The sequence below is a fragment of the Schistocerca serialis genome, chromosome 4, assembly GCF_023864345.2.
Source record: "Schistocerca serialis cubense isolate TAMUIC-IGC-003099 chromosome 4, iqSchSeri2.2, whole genome shotgun sequence".
Taxonomy (NCBI): domain Eukaryota; kingdom Metazoa; phylum Arthropoda; class Insecta; order Orthoptera; family Acrididae; genus Schistocerca; species Schistocerca serialis.
This window is the reverse complement of record NC_064641.1, coordinates 538,862,475-538,878,638: the sequence shown is the minus strand read 5'-3', so window position 1 is coordinate 538,878,638 and position 16,164 is coordinate 538,862,475. Positions and strand designations below refer to the sequence as shown.

General features: G+C 42.2%; 1 protein-coding gene across 1 annotated transcript in view; it reads right to left on the bottom strand.

Moving 5' to 3' along the window:
• Positions 1-16,164, bottom strand: part of LOC126475260 (phospholipid-transporting ATPase ABCA1-like) — a 407,094-nt gene that overhangs the window by 217,243 nt on the left and 173,687 nt on the right. Inside the window, exon 11 of the mRNA XM_050102975.1 lies at positions 11,718-11,873. Within this exon, the coding sequence (XP_049958932.1) occupies positions 11,718-11,873 (156 nt within the window). The remainder of the gene's footprint in view (positions 1-11,717; positions 11,874-16,164) is intronic.

Below are 16,164 nucleotides of genomic sequence, written 5' to 3'. Positions count from 1 at the left end.
CAGGAGTAGTTGGCCACAGTCCAAATGCAGCTGGAAGCTTTGTTGGCCACAGTCAACAAGCTCAAGAGTGCCATCTTGAAGTGCGGTGGGGATGGGGTGCCTGGGGCAGCCTCTGCTGTACTAGATGTGCAGGGGGGGGGGGGGGGGGGGGGATGTCACAGCTCTCAGCCACTGAGCCGACCTCAGGTGCAACTGAGCCGGCCGGCCAACTCTCACCTCAGTGGGGGTGGTGGACTGTGTCAAGGTCTCTAGCCTCAAGGCGAAGGCTGCATGGGGGATGCAGGCTCCTGCCAAGTCCCATGCACTTTGCTAATAGATTCAGTGTGCTATCTGATGCTGGAGGAGGGGAGGGGGGGGAGGAGGCAGAGTCCGATCAGAATGCGCCTTCAGCCAGAAGGATAGTGAATGCTCCTTCAGCAAGGCCCGGACAGTCATGTGGGGGTAGGGGTTTGTTAGTTATTGGGAGCTCCAATGTTAGGCAGGTCACGGAGCCCCTCAGGAACATAGCAGCTAGGGCGGGGAAGAAGTCCAATGTTCACTTGGTGGAAGAAGTCCAATGTTCAGTTGGTGGCCTTCTTCGGGATGTGGAAGAGGCTCCTCCCGCGGCTATCAACCGTGCGGGGTGCAGCCAGCTGCAGATTGTTGCACATGTTGGCAACGACGATGTCTGTCATCGGGGTTCTGAGGAAATGCTTGGGTCCTCTCGACAGCTGGCTAAATTGGTGAAAGTGACCTCCATCTCGCGAGGAGTGGAAGCCAAGCTGACGATCTGCAGCATCGTACCCAGGGTGGACTGGGGTCCTCTTGTTTGGAGCCAAGTGGAGAATCTAAACCAGAAGCTATGTTGACTCTGTGACAAAAATGGTTGTAGATTCCTTGACTTACGCTATGGGGTGGAAGGTTGTAGGATGCCCCTCGAAAGATGAGGTGTGCACTACACACAGGAAGGTGCTACATGCGTAGCACAGTACTTGTGGTGTGCACGTGGTTTATTTTTAGATTAGGTTCCTCCCCTTGCGAAATAAACTGTTGAACTGAAAAATTACCAGTTCATGACCCTGATGTGGGTGTGCCAACTGTAAAAATTGTTAGTTCACCTAAACAGGTCATTCCAGAGGATTTAAATATGCTAACTCTCATGTTAGTAAACTGTCGAAGTGTCTGTAGTAAGATTCCTAAGTTACTGTCCGAAATAAAACAGTATCAATGCCAATATTGTATTAGGTACTGAAAGCTGGTTGAAACCAGACATAAATAGCAGTGAAATTTTGAACTTGGATTGGCCAATGTTTAGGAAGGATAGGACTGATGCTATGGGATGTGGTGTGTTCATTGCAGTTAAAAGCTGTTTAAACGCAATTGAGATCGATACTGGGTCGGACTGTGAAGTAGTCTGGATAAAGCTGTCAATCAGACAAGGAGTGACCATTGTATTAGGATGTTTTTATAGACCACCAGCATCTGCAACAAATGTTGCAGAATGTTTCTGGGAAAGTCTTGAGTACATAGGAAATAAACATCCAAATTATCCATTAGTTATAGGTGGAGACTAATCTGGCAGCCATTGAGTGGGAAAATTCCACATTTATCGCAGGATGCAGAAGCAAAGACTTCGTGTGAAGTTATTCTAGGAGTGCTCTCAACATACAACCTTGATCAATTGGCTGGATAACCAACTCGAGATGGGAACATATTAGATATCTTGGCTACGAGCAGACCTGATCTTTTTGAGAAAGTTAATCTAGAAGAAGGTACTTACGACTATAATGTCATTGTGGCTTCTATGTCAGTGGAAGTTGCAAAAAGAAAACCAAAGAAACAGCGTAGAGTTTTCTTGTTTGTGAAAGCAAATAAAAGTGTCATTAATGAATATCTTCATAGACAGCTCCAAGCATTCACCATGGGACACAAAGATTTTGAGCATCTTTGGTTGGAATTTAAAGGTATTGTCCACTACATGCAAGAGAAGTATGTTCCTAGCAAAAATATAGGGGAGGGAAAGGATCTGCCTTGGTACAACAAACATTTTAGGAAGTTGCTGAGAAAGCATAGGAAGTTGCTGAGAAAGCAGAGTATTTTGCACAGTCATTTCAAATGTAGTCACTGCCCCGCTGACAAACAGAAATTATGCTAAATTAAAGCAGCTGTCAAAAGGTCAATGAGAGATTCTTTTAACGTATTTGAAAGCAATATTTTATCTGCAAATTCTAAAAATAACCCCAAAAAATTTTGGTCGTACGTAAAACCTATGAACGCTACAAATAATTCAATACCTTCTCATGCTGACAGTACGGGTAATGTAACAGATGATGATAAACAGAAGGCCAAAATTCTAAACCTAGCTTTCAAAAACTCATTTACAGTAGAGGACTGCAGCACCATTCCCCCTCTCAATTATCGAACAAACGCATGGATGGCTGACATAGTGTTTAGTGTATCAGGGATCGTAAAACAGTTAAGATCATTAGACACCAGGAAGGCATCTGGCCAAGACAGTATCCCCATAAGATTATATGTTGACTGTGCTACAAATATAGCACCATTCTTATCCATCATCTATCAGAGATCATTAGAACAGCAGAAAGTTCCACGGGATTGGAAGAAGGCCCAGGTCATAGCAATCTATGAAAAGGGTAGAAATTTGGATGCACATAATAACCAGCCAATTTCACTGACATAGATTTGTTGTAGAATCGTGGAACATATTTTGTACTCAGACGTTGACTTATCTAGACTCTGAGAAGCTCATCTGCAGAAACCAGCATGGTTACAGGAAACAGTGGTCATGCGAGACACAGCTGGCCCTCTTTGTGCATGATACACAACATGCTCTAGATACCGGCTCCCAGGTTGATACCATATTTCTCGACTTTCGAAAGGCATTCGACTCAGTTCCACACTGTCGCTTGCTCCAAAAAGTGCGTGCTTATGGTCTATCCAATGACATGTTGTTGTTGTTGTTGTTGTTGTTGTTGTGGTCTTCTGTCCAAAGACTGGTTTGGTGCAGCTCTCCATGCTACTCTATCCTGTGCAAGCTTCATCTCCCAGTACCTACTGCAACCTACATCCTTCTGAATCTGGTTAGTGTATTCATCTCTTCGTCTCCCTCTATGATTTTTACCCTACACACTGCCCTCCAATACTAAATTGGTGATTCCTTGTGCCTCAGCACATGTCCTACCAACTGATCCCTTCTTCTAGTCAAGGTGTGCTACAAATTTCTTTTCTTTCTAATTCTATTCAGTACCTCCTCATTAGGTATGTGATCTACCCATCTAATCTTCAGCGTCCTTCTGTAATACCAACTTTAGAAACTTCTATTCTCTTCTTGACAAAACTATTTATTGTTCACGTTTCACTTCCATACATGGCCACACTCCATACAAATACTTTCAGAAACGACTTCCTGACACTTAAATCTATACTCATTGTTAACAAATTTCTCTTCTTCAAAAAAGCTTTCCTTGCTGTAGCCAGTCTACATTTTATATCCTCTCTATTTCAACCATCATCAGTTATTTTGCACCCCAAATAGCAAAACTCATATACTACTTTAAGTGTCTCATTTCCTTATCTAATTCCTCAGCATCACCTGACTTAATTCGACTACATTCCATTATCCTCGTTTTGCTTTTGTTGATGTTCATCTGATATCCTCCTTTCAAGACACTGTCCATTCCATTCAACTGCTCTTCCAAGTCCTTTGCTGTCTCTGACAGAATTACAATGTCATCGGCGAACCTCAGTTTTTCTTTCTTCTCCATGGATTTTAATTCCTACTTCAAATTTTTCTTTTGTTTCCTTTACTGCTTGCTCAATATACAGATTGAATAACATCAAGGATAGGTTACAACCCTGTCTCACTCCCTTCGCAACCACTGCTTCCCTTTCATGCCCCTCGACTCTTATCTCTGCCATCTGGTTTCTGTACAAATTGTAAATAGCCTTTTGCTCCATGTATTTTACCCCTGCCACCTTCAGAATTTGAAAGAGAGTATTCCAGTCAACATTGTCTAAAGCTTTCTGTAAGTCTACAAATGCAAATGTAGGTTTGCCTTATCTCATAACACAGCAAGCGAAAAGCGATCGTAACCAGTGTCAGGGCTGTACCAAACAAGTGCAGCATATTTTTAATCTCTCATGTTCTTTATTCCTGCCTGTTCTGCATTGTTTGCCAATGTGCCATCTGTTATTCATATCTGTGTTCAATAAAGTGGAATCTATTACACCATAATTCAGTGTAAGTGTTTTATATGTAGAACACAGTGTCCTTACATAACTGGTGAACCAAAGGAAGAAACTGTGCTCGCAAGGATAGGTTATCTGCTGCGATGCATGTGGATATGTACAGTCATTACTATTGCACATAACCTCTTGCACACTATTGATGGCATCATCCAGGACATTAAGAGCAAGGTCAAGATTCTGCAGTACCCGTCTCCTGTGCTGCAACCATCACATTTTGCAGCACGTAGCGATCCACCTTTGAAAATTACGGTTTCAACCACGTCAGTTGCAACACTGAACACTGAGATGCAGTCACAGAACAGTGCTTCGTGTAGCTATACAACAGACTTGCGTGCCATCAAACGCAATGTAAACATGCTCCTGGTCCTTTCACCCACAGGAGTACTACTTATGAGAGCAATAGATCATCCACTCTTCAGCTCTCGTGGTCCTCCCACATCGCATTTGTAAATTTTGGCCCTGCCATTTGCACCCAATCAACTAGAAATTTGGTTTGCATGGTGACATTTTTGAACAGTTGATCTTAGTGATCATTGATCTCAATGAATGTGCTACATCAATGGTGTCAGATATTATACTCTGACGGGAAAAAAGTAGTACACCTAGAAAGATGACAACGATTTTTGACCCGATGATGGCATACATCACCTGGGGGTTAGTAAATGTACTGAGTGGTTTCTACACCATCCGTCAACAGACGGCATAGTGGCATAGCTACCAGATGCCATATGTGTCTACTCTAACTGAGAATGCTCACAGCCATTAGGCTCAGAATGATGCAAACATGTGAATCAAGCAAGCAACCATGTCACAGACACACACTTGTGCTTCCCACTGCCAACTGACAGACAAATTGTGGCCTTCTGAGTGCCACGATGGTCCTTTCAGAGAATTTCCACACAAGTTGGCACAACTCTTGCTGTCAGAAGATTGCTTGGAGAAGATGGAATGATGCATCTTGGTCTCAGCACTGAAAGCAGTTTCTGCCTACACACAAGTGATGATCGTTTGCACATATAATGTAGACCTGACGAGTGCTGTCTCTTAGAGTGCATTCGTCCTTATGGTCTGGGGTGCGATAAGCTATAACTATCGTGCACCTATGGTGTTTCTGGAGGTGACGCTAACCAGTGCTCGGTACATCCAAAATGTTGTCAGATCCATTCTTTTGCCATTGTTGCAACAGAAAGGTGATGTATTGTTCCAACAGGATAATGCTCACCCACAGACTGCACTTGAAACTCAACATGCTCTGCAAGACATGCTCCAACTTCCCTGGTCAGCACAATCTCCAGACTTGTCTACAACTGAGCACATGTGAGATATGAAGGGACGAGAAGTGACTCCTACAACTCGTCAACCAACAACTTTTACAGAACTACATGAATAGGTTGAGCGGGCATGGCATAACTTATCCCACAAAAGTATTTACCACCTGTACAATCAATTGGATGCCCGAGTCTGCACCTCCATTACTGTCCACTGAGGTTACACCATGTACTAATATGGGTGTTTTGGCATGGGTCGATACCTAGTACCTCAGAACTGCTTGTGCTATTGATATGTAAATGTAATCATTTCATGTAACAACAAAAACAATCAATTTTTTACAATATAATGTAACTGGACAGATAAGAAATCTACTCACCAAGCAGTGGCAGGACACACACATAAAAGAAGGTTATAATTAGGCAAGCTTTCGGAGCTAGTGGCTCCTTCTTCAGGCAAAAAGTTGAATGGAAAAAAAAAAAGAGGGTGAAAGGACTAGAGAGGTCTACGGAAAAGGGGTGGATTTCAGAAAAGTCACCCAGAATCACAGGTCAGGGAAGACATAAGGATGGAATGAGATGGAAAGACATTGTTCGGAACTGCACTGGACAAGATTTGAAAACCTGATAGCGTAAAATTGGAAGACAAGGTAATATGCAAGACAGAGATTACTGCTAAAACACTGTGTATGAGTTAATAAGAGTAAAACACTAAGTGCATTGTAAATAACAGAGGTGGGAAGGGGACAGCAAAAAATAAACAGGTAAGAAAATGAAAGACGTAGAAAAGTAAAACAGACTAAAGAAAGGATTAGTTACTGTGAAGAAATGCTGAGACAGGAGAAATTAACTTACATTATGGCCAGGTGTGTGCTGTGAAACAAAGACATGTTGTAGTGCCAGTTTCCACATGTGCAGTTGTGAGAAACTTGTGTCTGGGGGAAGAATCCAAATGACGCATGGTGAAACGGGCACAGAGGCCATGACTGTCATGTTGTATAACATGTTCTCCAACAGGATATTGTGTGTTGCCAATATACACCCTCTGCCTCTGCCTCTGCCTCTGCCCATTCATCGTAACTGATAATTTGGTGGTAGTCATGCTGATGTGAAAGACCGAACAGTGTTTACATAACAGCTGGTATATGATGTGTCATTTCACAGGTGGCTCTCCCTTTGATAGTATATGTTTGCCTGTTACAGGGCTGGTATAGGTGGTGGTATGAGGGTGTTTAAGGCAAGTCTTGCCAGTGGGGACAGTCACTGGGGTAGGAGCCATGGGTTAGGGATACGAATGCAGAATGAGCATAGGGTCTGACAATAATGTTGAGGAGATTGGGTGGGCAAAAAAAAAGCTATTCTAGGTGTGGCAGGCAAAACTCCTAACAGAATGTATCTCATTTCAGGGTACGATTTTAGGAAGTCATGGCCTTGTCAAGGTGGCTGATTAATATGTTCCAGACCAGGATAAAACATAGCTTTTCATCGCCATTCCAATCTCTGCAACATTCTTCTCAGACCCTATGCTCCTTCTCCACCCATCTCCCTACCCTGCAGCTCCTCCCCCCCCAGTGACTGTCCCACTGCAAGACTTGCCCTATGCACCCTCCTACCCACCTCCTTACCGGCCCTGCAACTGGTGAAACACATACTATCAAAGGGAGAGCCACCTGTGAGAACGACACGACACATACCAGCTGTTATATAAACACTGTTTGCCTTTTACATTGGCATGACTACCACCAAATTATCAGTAAGGATGAATGGGCATACTCGTCCTCCCATGGTAGCTGAGTGGTCAGTGCAATGGAATGTCATGCCTAACAGCCCAGGTTTGATTCCCGGCTGGGTTGGAGATTTTCTCCGCTCAAGGACTCGGCATTGTGTTGTCCTTATCATCATTTCATCCCCATCGACACGCAAGTCACCGAAGTGGCATCAACTCTAAAGACTTGCAGCAGGCGAATGGTCTACCCGACCGGAGGCCCTAGGCACACGGCATTTCCAATGGGTACAGGCAGGGAGTGTATACTGGCAACACACAATATCCTGTTGGAAAGCATGTTCTATAACATGATAATCATTACCTCGGTGCCTGTTTCACCATGCACGCCATCTGGATTCTTTCCCCAGGCAACAGTTGCTCACAACTCCACAGGTGGGAACTAGCACTACATGTCCTGGCCGTAACTTACATTATTTTCTTCTGTCTTACAATTTTTTTTGCACTAACTACTCCTGTATTCACTCTGAGTTTTCTACATCTTTCATTTTCTTACCTGTATTTTTTGCTGCCCCCCTCCTACCCCTGTTACATGCAGCACTTGGATTTTCACTCTTATTAACTAGTACATGATGTTTTAGCAATAATCTCTATCTTGCATATAACCTTGTGTCCCACCTTCAAGCTTTCAAGTTTTCAAATTTTGCCCAGTGCAAGCCCCAACATTGTATTTCCTTCAAGCCCCAACATTGTATTTCCTTCTCATCCTGGCCAGTAAGTCTCCCCTGACGTGCTCTTCTGGACGATTTTTCCAAAAAGCTACCCATTTTCCTAAATCACTCCAGTCCTTTTCCTTCACCCCTCTTCCTTCCCTTCAGTCCTTCTGCCTGAAAACGGAGTCACAGGCTCCAAAATCTTGCCTGGTTACAACCTTCTTTTATGTGTGTGTTCTGCCACCACTTGGTGAGTATAGATTTTTTACTATACAATGACATTATGCGATCATTTCATATGGTTTTTTTTTCTTTTTTGGGGGGTGGGGGGTGGTGTATTATGGACGACACCTGCAACACTCGCAAGATGGCACTATTTTGCATTTCACACAGCTTGTAGATCAAGGACTAACACTAACTCTGTACCATGAGAGATGTGGTGACAAGACACCATCAGAATTCTGGAGACTTTTGAACGGAATGATTGATCCCAGTATCACTTTCGATGCTCTGCTGTTACACATTTGGCAACTACAATTGCCAACCCAAATACAATTAATCTTACTTGCTCATGAGGGGCAGCCATTACGCAAGTTGCTCCAAGCTGCCAATAGAACATATATCTTTCTATACTCACATGCCATGGTGACTGCTGTAACATATCTATCTTATAACAGCAACTCCAATCAAATTATAACTTAACCATCTTTCATGGCTACCGAAGCTAGATGCCTAACTTGGTGTTTCTGAAAATTCATAATCTGAGTTGTGTATCTCTTTGCTGAAATAATTTTCAACTGCAAGAAAACTTGGGCTCTCCATGTGTCATGACAGACTCATCAAGTTAAGCAAATTGCCTAAATGATGTGGTCAAAACAAAAATGCAATTAGTTACTTGTTTATTCACACAACACAGATGACATAATGCTGACCCTACAAAACCTGAGACAATACTCACCATGCTAGATCTGCTGCCACCTGTCCTTACATACCTTACAATAATCAAAATACAAATACACTCATTGTTTAAAACAGTAATTTTGAAGGTTACGATTAAAAGTTGACTGGTTTCCTAAAACAAGTTATAGAATTTGGATCTACAATAAGTTATAATCTTCACAGAATAATTAACATGCCGAAATAATAGTGCTACCATTCGCCAAAATACAAGAAATATCTTTCCATGATAACGTTTGACATAGAAATGCTTATATCCTTTTACACTGAAGTGCCAATAATACTGGTACACCTGCTTAATATCATGCAGGGACCCCACGAGCACGCAGAAGTGCCGCAACACGATGTGGCACTAATGTCTGCAGTAGAGCTGCAGGGCAACACAGTGAATCCTGCAGAGCTGCCCATAAATCCGTAATAGTACGAAGGGGTGGAGATTTCTTCTGAACTGCAAGGAATCCCAGATATGCTCAATAATGTTCATGTCTGGAGAGTTTGGTGGCCAGCGGAAGTGTTTAACCTCAGAAGAGTGTTCCTGGAGCCACTCTGTAGCAATTCTGGATGTGTGTGGTGTGGCATTGTCCTGCTGGAATTGCCTACGTCTGTCGGAATGCACAATGGACATGAATGGATGCAGGTGATCAGACAGGATGCTTATGTACGTGTTACCTGTCAGAGTCATTTCTAGACTTATCAGTGGTCCCACATCATTCCAACTGCACACACCCCACATCATTACATAACCTCCACCAGCTTGAACAATCCCCAGCTGACATGCAGGGTCCATGGATTCTCCATACCCGTACACATCCATCCACTCCATACAATCTGAAACAAGACTCATCCAACCAGGCAACATGTCATCAACAATTCAATGCTGGTGTCGACGGGCCCAGGCGAGGCATAAAGCTTTGTGTAATGCAGTTATCAAGAACTCATACGCAGAACTTCAGCTCCAAAAGCCCATATCAATGATTTTTTGTTGAACGGTTCATGTGCTGAAACTCGATGGCCCAGCACTGAAATATGCAGCTATTTGCAGATGGGCTACACTTCGGTCACTTTGAAGATTCTTTTCAGTCGTCATTGGTCCTGCTCTTGCAGAATCTCTTTCCGGCCGTAGCGATGCCAGAGATTTGATATTTTACCAGAGTCCTGAAATTCACAGTACAGTCGTGAGAAGGTCATAAGGGAAAATTCCCACTTCATCACTACCTCAGAGATGCCATGTCCCTTCGCTCGTGCACTAACTATTACATCACATTCAAACTCACTTAAATCTTGATAACCCACCATTGCAGCAGCAGTAACTGATCTAACAACTGTGCCACACACTTGCTGTCTTATATAGGCATTGTCGACTGCAGTGCCATATTCTACCTTTTTACATATCTCTGTATTTGAATATGCATGCCGATACCAGTTTATTTGATACTTCAGCGTAAATACAAGTTTGTTTTTGATATGAAAATAAACCTGAGACCAAAAAAGTGACTTTGTTGCCCAAGAATTTTGGGCACCTAGTTAACATGGAGAGAGAGAGAGAGAGAGAGAGAGAGAGAGAGAGAGAGAGAGAGAGAGAGAGACAGCATGAGCACATTCTAGCTTGAGAAAGAATTCATATACCAGGACTTCCCCCAGTCATAAGTAAAAGAGTTTATGAAGTATAAAAAAGGTCTCCATCTGAATTTGACTCAAGTTTTCACCACTGGCAGGCTTCTTGTCTGATCCTAATGATGCTCATTATAAAATTTCTTTGTGCACCACATGAAAGATTCTAAGGTGTCCAACCTTGTCCCTTTGAACAGTATTTGTTAGCTGTTGAAAGAGAATGAACATCTAAATATTGTAGAATAATTTCAAGGAGCTAAGGCACAATAGGTGTGAAACACGGTATACGAGGGGCGTTTGAAAAGTCCGTGCAAAAATAAAAATTACTTACGTGTTTGGGGTAAACCTTTTTTATTTTTTGACATAGTCTCCTTTTAGACTTCTACACTTCATCCAATGCTGTTCCAATTTGTTGATCCCTTCCGAATAATAGGAATTGTCCAAGTCTGCAAAATAGCTATTAGTTGCAGCAATCACCACCTCGTTTGAATGAAATCTTTGTCCTGCCAGCCATTTCTTCAAATTGGGGAACAGATAGTAGTCCGAGGGAGCCAAGTCTGGACAATAGGGGGAATGTGAAATGAGATGGAATCCTATTTCCATTAATTTTGTGACCACAACTGCTGAGGTGTGTGCTGGTGCATTGTCGTGATGCAAAAGGACCTTTTTCTTTTTTTCTTTTTTCTTTTTTTTTTCCAATCACCAGCATTTTTCTTGCAGCTCGGTTTTGAAACAGTCCAATATCTATGATTAATAAGCACCAGTAATATTTTTACTATTTTCCAGATAGTCGATGAGGATTATCCCTTGCGAATCCCAAAAGACAGTCGCCATAACCTTTCTGGCCAAAGGAATGGTCTTCACCTTTTTTGGTGCATATTCTCCCTTGGTAACCCATTGTTTAGATTGTTGTTTGGTCTCAGGAGAACAGTAATGTATCCATGTTTCATGATGCTTAAAGTCCTGTCTGCCTCCTCCACCCCTCTTCCTTCCCCTTCAACTCCTCTGGCTGAATGAGGTGCCACTGGCTCCAAGAGCTTGCCCTATTATAACCTCCTCCTCTTGTGTGTGTGTTCTGCCACTGCTTGGTAAGTAGATCTTTTACGTAAATAAATTGAAAGGGTTTCCATATGTTATCTTATTTTGAACTCGATCTCCAGTGAGGTACAATGCAAAATTAATATACTCAGGACTCACCTTTGCATCACCTGACAGAGCAACACCAAGTGACAACTTTCGTTTCATCCCTCCTGACAACTGTGATGGTAAACAATGCTTTTTCTTGACAAGATCTAATTTGTTCAAAATATCTTCTGTCTGATATTTTGCTGTTTTTTTTGACAATCCTTTTAGCTGAAAAATAAAAAATGTAAACTGATATTAACAATAACACAACAAAAATGCAATGATTTTTTTTAACCTTATCCCAATTTTCAAATAGAGCAAAAGTTTTAAAATGCACATGTCTGAATTAAACTGGTGTTTATGTTCAGTCTTTAACAAGCAGCAAGTACTAACAAATGAGCAATAAGATAACTTCGCATTGAACATTTTCTTTTTTTTCCAGTGGATTAAAAGAAATCAGAAATGACCATTAAGCAGTCTGGGTGGAAATAAGCAGAAAAGTTCATTTTATGTTTAATTATACTCTCATGCCCTGTTTTGGTAATAAGACATGTTCACAAGCATGAAATGACCTGAATGTCTATAAATCTGCTGACTGTTTAACACAAAAAGTTACAGCTACTGCTAATTAACATAAATTTAAGGTGGCAGCCATGCAGTAGCATCTACATCTACACCTACACAAATGCTCTGCAAGCCACCATATGGCACTTGGCAGAGGGTACCCTGAACCACTACCAGTCATTTCCTTTCCTGCTCCACTTGCAAATAGAGGGAAAGAAAAACAATTGTCTATGTGTCTCTGTATAATACCTAATTTCTTGTATCTTATCTTCATGATCCTTACAGGCAATGTACATTGACTCGGCAGTCAGCTTCAAAAACCGGTTCTCTACATTTTCTGTCATGTTCCTCAAAAAGATCACCACCTTTCCTCCAAGAATTCCCATTTGAGTTCACGAAGCATCTCTGTATCACGTAAGTGTTGTTCGAACCTGCCCGTTCGAAATCTAGCAGCCCGCCTCTGAACTGCTTCAATGTCTCCCTTTAATCCAATCAAGTACGGGTCCCAAACACTCAAGCAGTACTCAAGAATAGGTCACGCCAGCATCTTATATGCGATCTCCTTTACAGATGAACCACACTTTCCTCACATTATCCAACTAAACCAAAGTTGACTTACAACAGTCTTCACATACTTGTTCCTTTTCATATTGCTTTGCAACGTTACATCCAGATATCCAAATGACATGACTGTGTCAAGCAGGACACTACTAATGTAGTATCCAAACATTACAGGTTTGTTTTTTCTACTCAAATGCATTAACTTACATTTTTCTACATTTAGAGATTGGTGCCATTCATCACACCAACTAGAAATTCTTTCTAAGTCATCTCTTATCTTCCTACTGTCACTCAACTTTGACACATTACTGTCCACCAAAGCATCATCAGCAAACAGCAGCAGATTACTGCCCACCCTGACCAACAGATCATTTATGTATTTAGATAACAACAGTCATCCTGTCACACTTCCCTGGGGCACTCCTGTCCATAGCCTCATCTCTGATGAACATTTGCTGCCAAGGACAACATACTGGGGTCTATTACTTAAAAAGTCTTCATGCCACTCACATATCTGTGAAGCTATTCCATGTGCTGGTATATTCATTAACAGCCTGCAGTGGGGCACCGTGTCAAATGCTTTCCAGAAATCCAGATATATGGAATCTGTCTATCACTGTTCATCCATACTTTACACCTATATCATGTGACAGAAGGTCAAGCAGAGTTTCATATGTGTGATGCTTTCTAAAATGGTGCTGACTAATGGACACAAGCTTCTCAGTCTCAAGAAAATTTATTATGTTCAAGGATTCTGCAGCAAACCAAAGTGAGGGATGTTGGTCTGCAATTTTGTGGGTCCGTTCTTTTGCTCTTCTTATACATGGGAGTCACCTGCGCTTTTTTCCAGTCACTTCAGACTTCATGCTGGGTGAGACATTCGTGATAAATTCAAGCTAGGTACTCTATATAAAACCGAATTGGTATTCCATCCAGACTGGTAACTTACTTGCTTTCAAATCTTTCAGCTGTTTAACTGTGCCAGGGATGTTTATTACCTTGCCATCCATACAGAAGTCTGTCTGGTGGTCAAATATGGTATGTTTGTACAGTTCTCCTACATGAATGATTTCTTGAACACAAAATATAAAATCTTTAGTTTTGCTATCTTTAACTACCACACAAGATTGGTCAACAAGGACTGGATGGAAGCCTTAGACCCGCTTAGTGATGTTACATAGGACCAGAACTTTCTTTGGCTCTCTGCCAAATCTGCTGCTAAGGTATGACCGTGACAGTTGTCGCAAGCTTCTCACATATATCTTTTCATAGACACTCTGATCTCTACCAACCTTTGTTTGTCATAAGTGCGTTCTCTTTTGAACTGACACTGCAACAACCTCTGCTTCCATGGAATTTTCCAAATTTCATTGTTAAATGTTGGTGAGTCTTTTCCATCCTTTATGCACTTAGTAGGCACGTAACACTCCAGACCACAACTTACAATCTACTTTGCCCATGATTTTTCTTTGTCTATCTTACTGAAAGTAAGTGATGCTATTTGTCTGCCCATTTCTCTGTAAGTGAGATGCTACCAACTGCTTATCTGCTCTTTCTAGCAGAAACACTCTCCTAGCCCTCTTGGCTAATTTATTAACATGTAATCATAGTTGTTATAATGATATCATGATCACTAATTCCCATTTCTATACCAACATTTTTATATGGTCTGGCTTGTTTGTAGCTACAAGGTCTAAGACATTTCCATAGCAGGTGGGCTGCCAAAATAGCTGCTCACGATAGTTTTCAGAAAACTATGTTCAAAAGTACTTTGCACGACAGCCTTTCTGTACACCCTGCACTGAATCCACAGACATCACAGTCTATACTTGACAGGTTAAAGTCGCCTCCAACTAGAATTGCATGATCTGGGTGATTATGCGCTACTGACTGCAGACTTACTGTGACAACTGTCACAGTGGAATCAGGTGACCAGTAAAAACATCCAACAATTAACTTGATTTCACCTACACCTACACTCTCAACTTTGACCTCAATACGGACAATATTTTTGTCAACTGCAATGAACACTCCTCCTCCTATAGTCCCTAATCTGTCTTTCCGATATACATTCCATGACTCGGTCCCAAGAATAATTTGAGACAATAACTTTTCTGGAGGGCAGTAAATTTGAGAATTTTGTTGCAAATACTTTGACAATTTACTGGTAAAATTTTGACAATCAAAGTGTCTTTCCTCTGAATGCAATCTCACTTCCTTTGCTGTGTATCAGCTGGCAAGTGTTCATCAGAGTACCTCAAATTACCTCATAGACTAAAAAATCATGATGTGCACTCCACAACCACTCTGCTACCCAAGTAGCTGCTTCATTTGCGTAGTGCACCCCTGACCTGTCAAGAGGAACACTACAAATCCCCACCTGATAATGCAGGTTTAGAAATCTGCAGCCAAGACTGTCATAAAGTTAACGAATCCTTTGGTTGAGACTCTCCACTTGGCTCCAAACCAAAGAACCCCAATCAACTCTGCAAACAATGCTGCAAATTGTGTGCTCTGCTTGCACCCCATGTGCGAGGCCAGCAGCCTTCACCACTTCCGCCAGCTACCTGCATGAACTGAGGATGGCCTCAGTACCCATACGACAGATGTCATTGACGTCAACATGAGCCACAACTTGCAGACAAGTGGTACACTGAGGCCCCGAGGCAGACATACTGAGTGTATATTGGTTTCTTTCCAGCCCTGAATGCTATCTGTATTAGAGGGCTCCATAACATGCCTAATATTAGAACTCCCGATAACTAGTAAACCCCTCCCTCCCCCCATGTGCCTGCTCGGACTCTGCTGAAGCAGCAACCACATCTCCTCTCATAGGTGAATGGACGAAGCCAGACAGCCACACTGGGCCTCTGCCTCAAGCAATGTGAATGTGTTACCACCCACCACACACCTTGCTGTGAATGTGGATCTACTGCATATGGGACACTAGGAGCTGACTCGACAGCAGAGCCCGTGGGTGAAACAAGCAACACCTGAGGTGCCCCGTGTGACGTGCCAGATCCTCTGCCATCATTACACAACAAAACAGCAGCCTGTAGGTGACTGACAATAGCCAAATGTGCTTTCAGATGTTCACAAACTGTGGCCATCTCCTCTGTACACACACACACACACACACACACACACACACACACACACACACACACACACACACACACACCCTACCCATCTTAGCAAGTTAACTGAAGACAGACTGTAAAGGCAGACAGAATCCTAGGTATGTAACTTGGTACACTCTTGTTGTGACACCAATGAACACAGATGTGTAGATGAGCTATGCAGCTGGCTGTTCAGAAGAAATGGAAACTGCTCTACAGGCGGAATGAATATACACTCACAAAATGCGAGATTAAACCTAAAGTTCTAAGGTGAT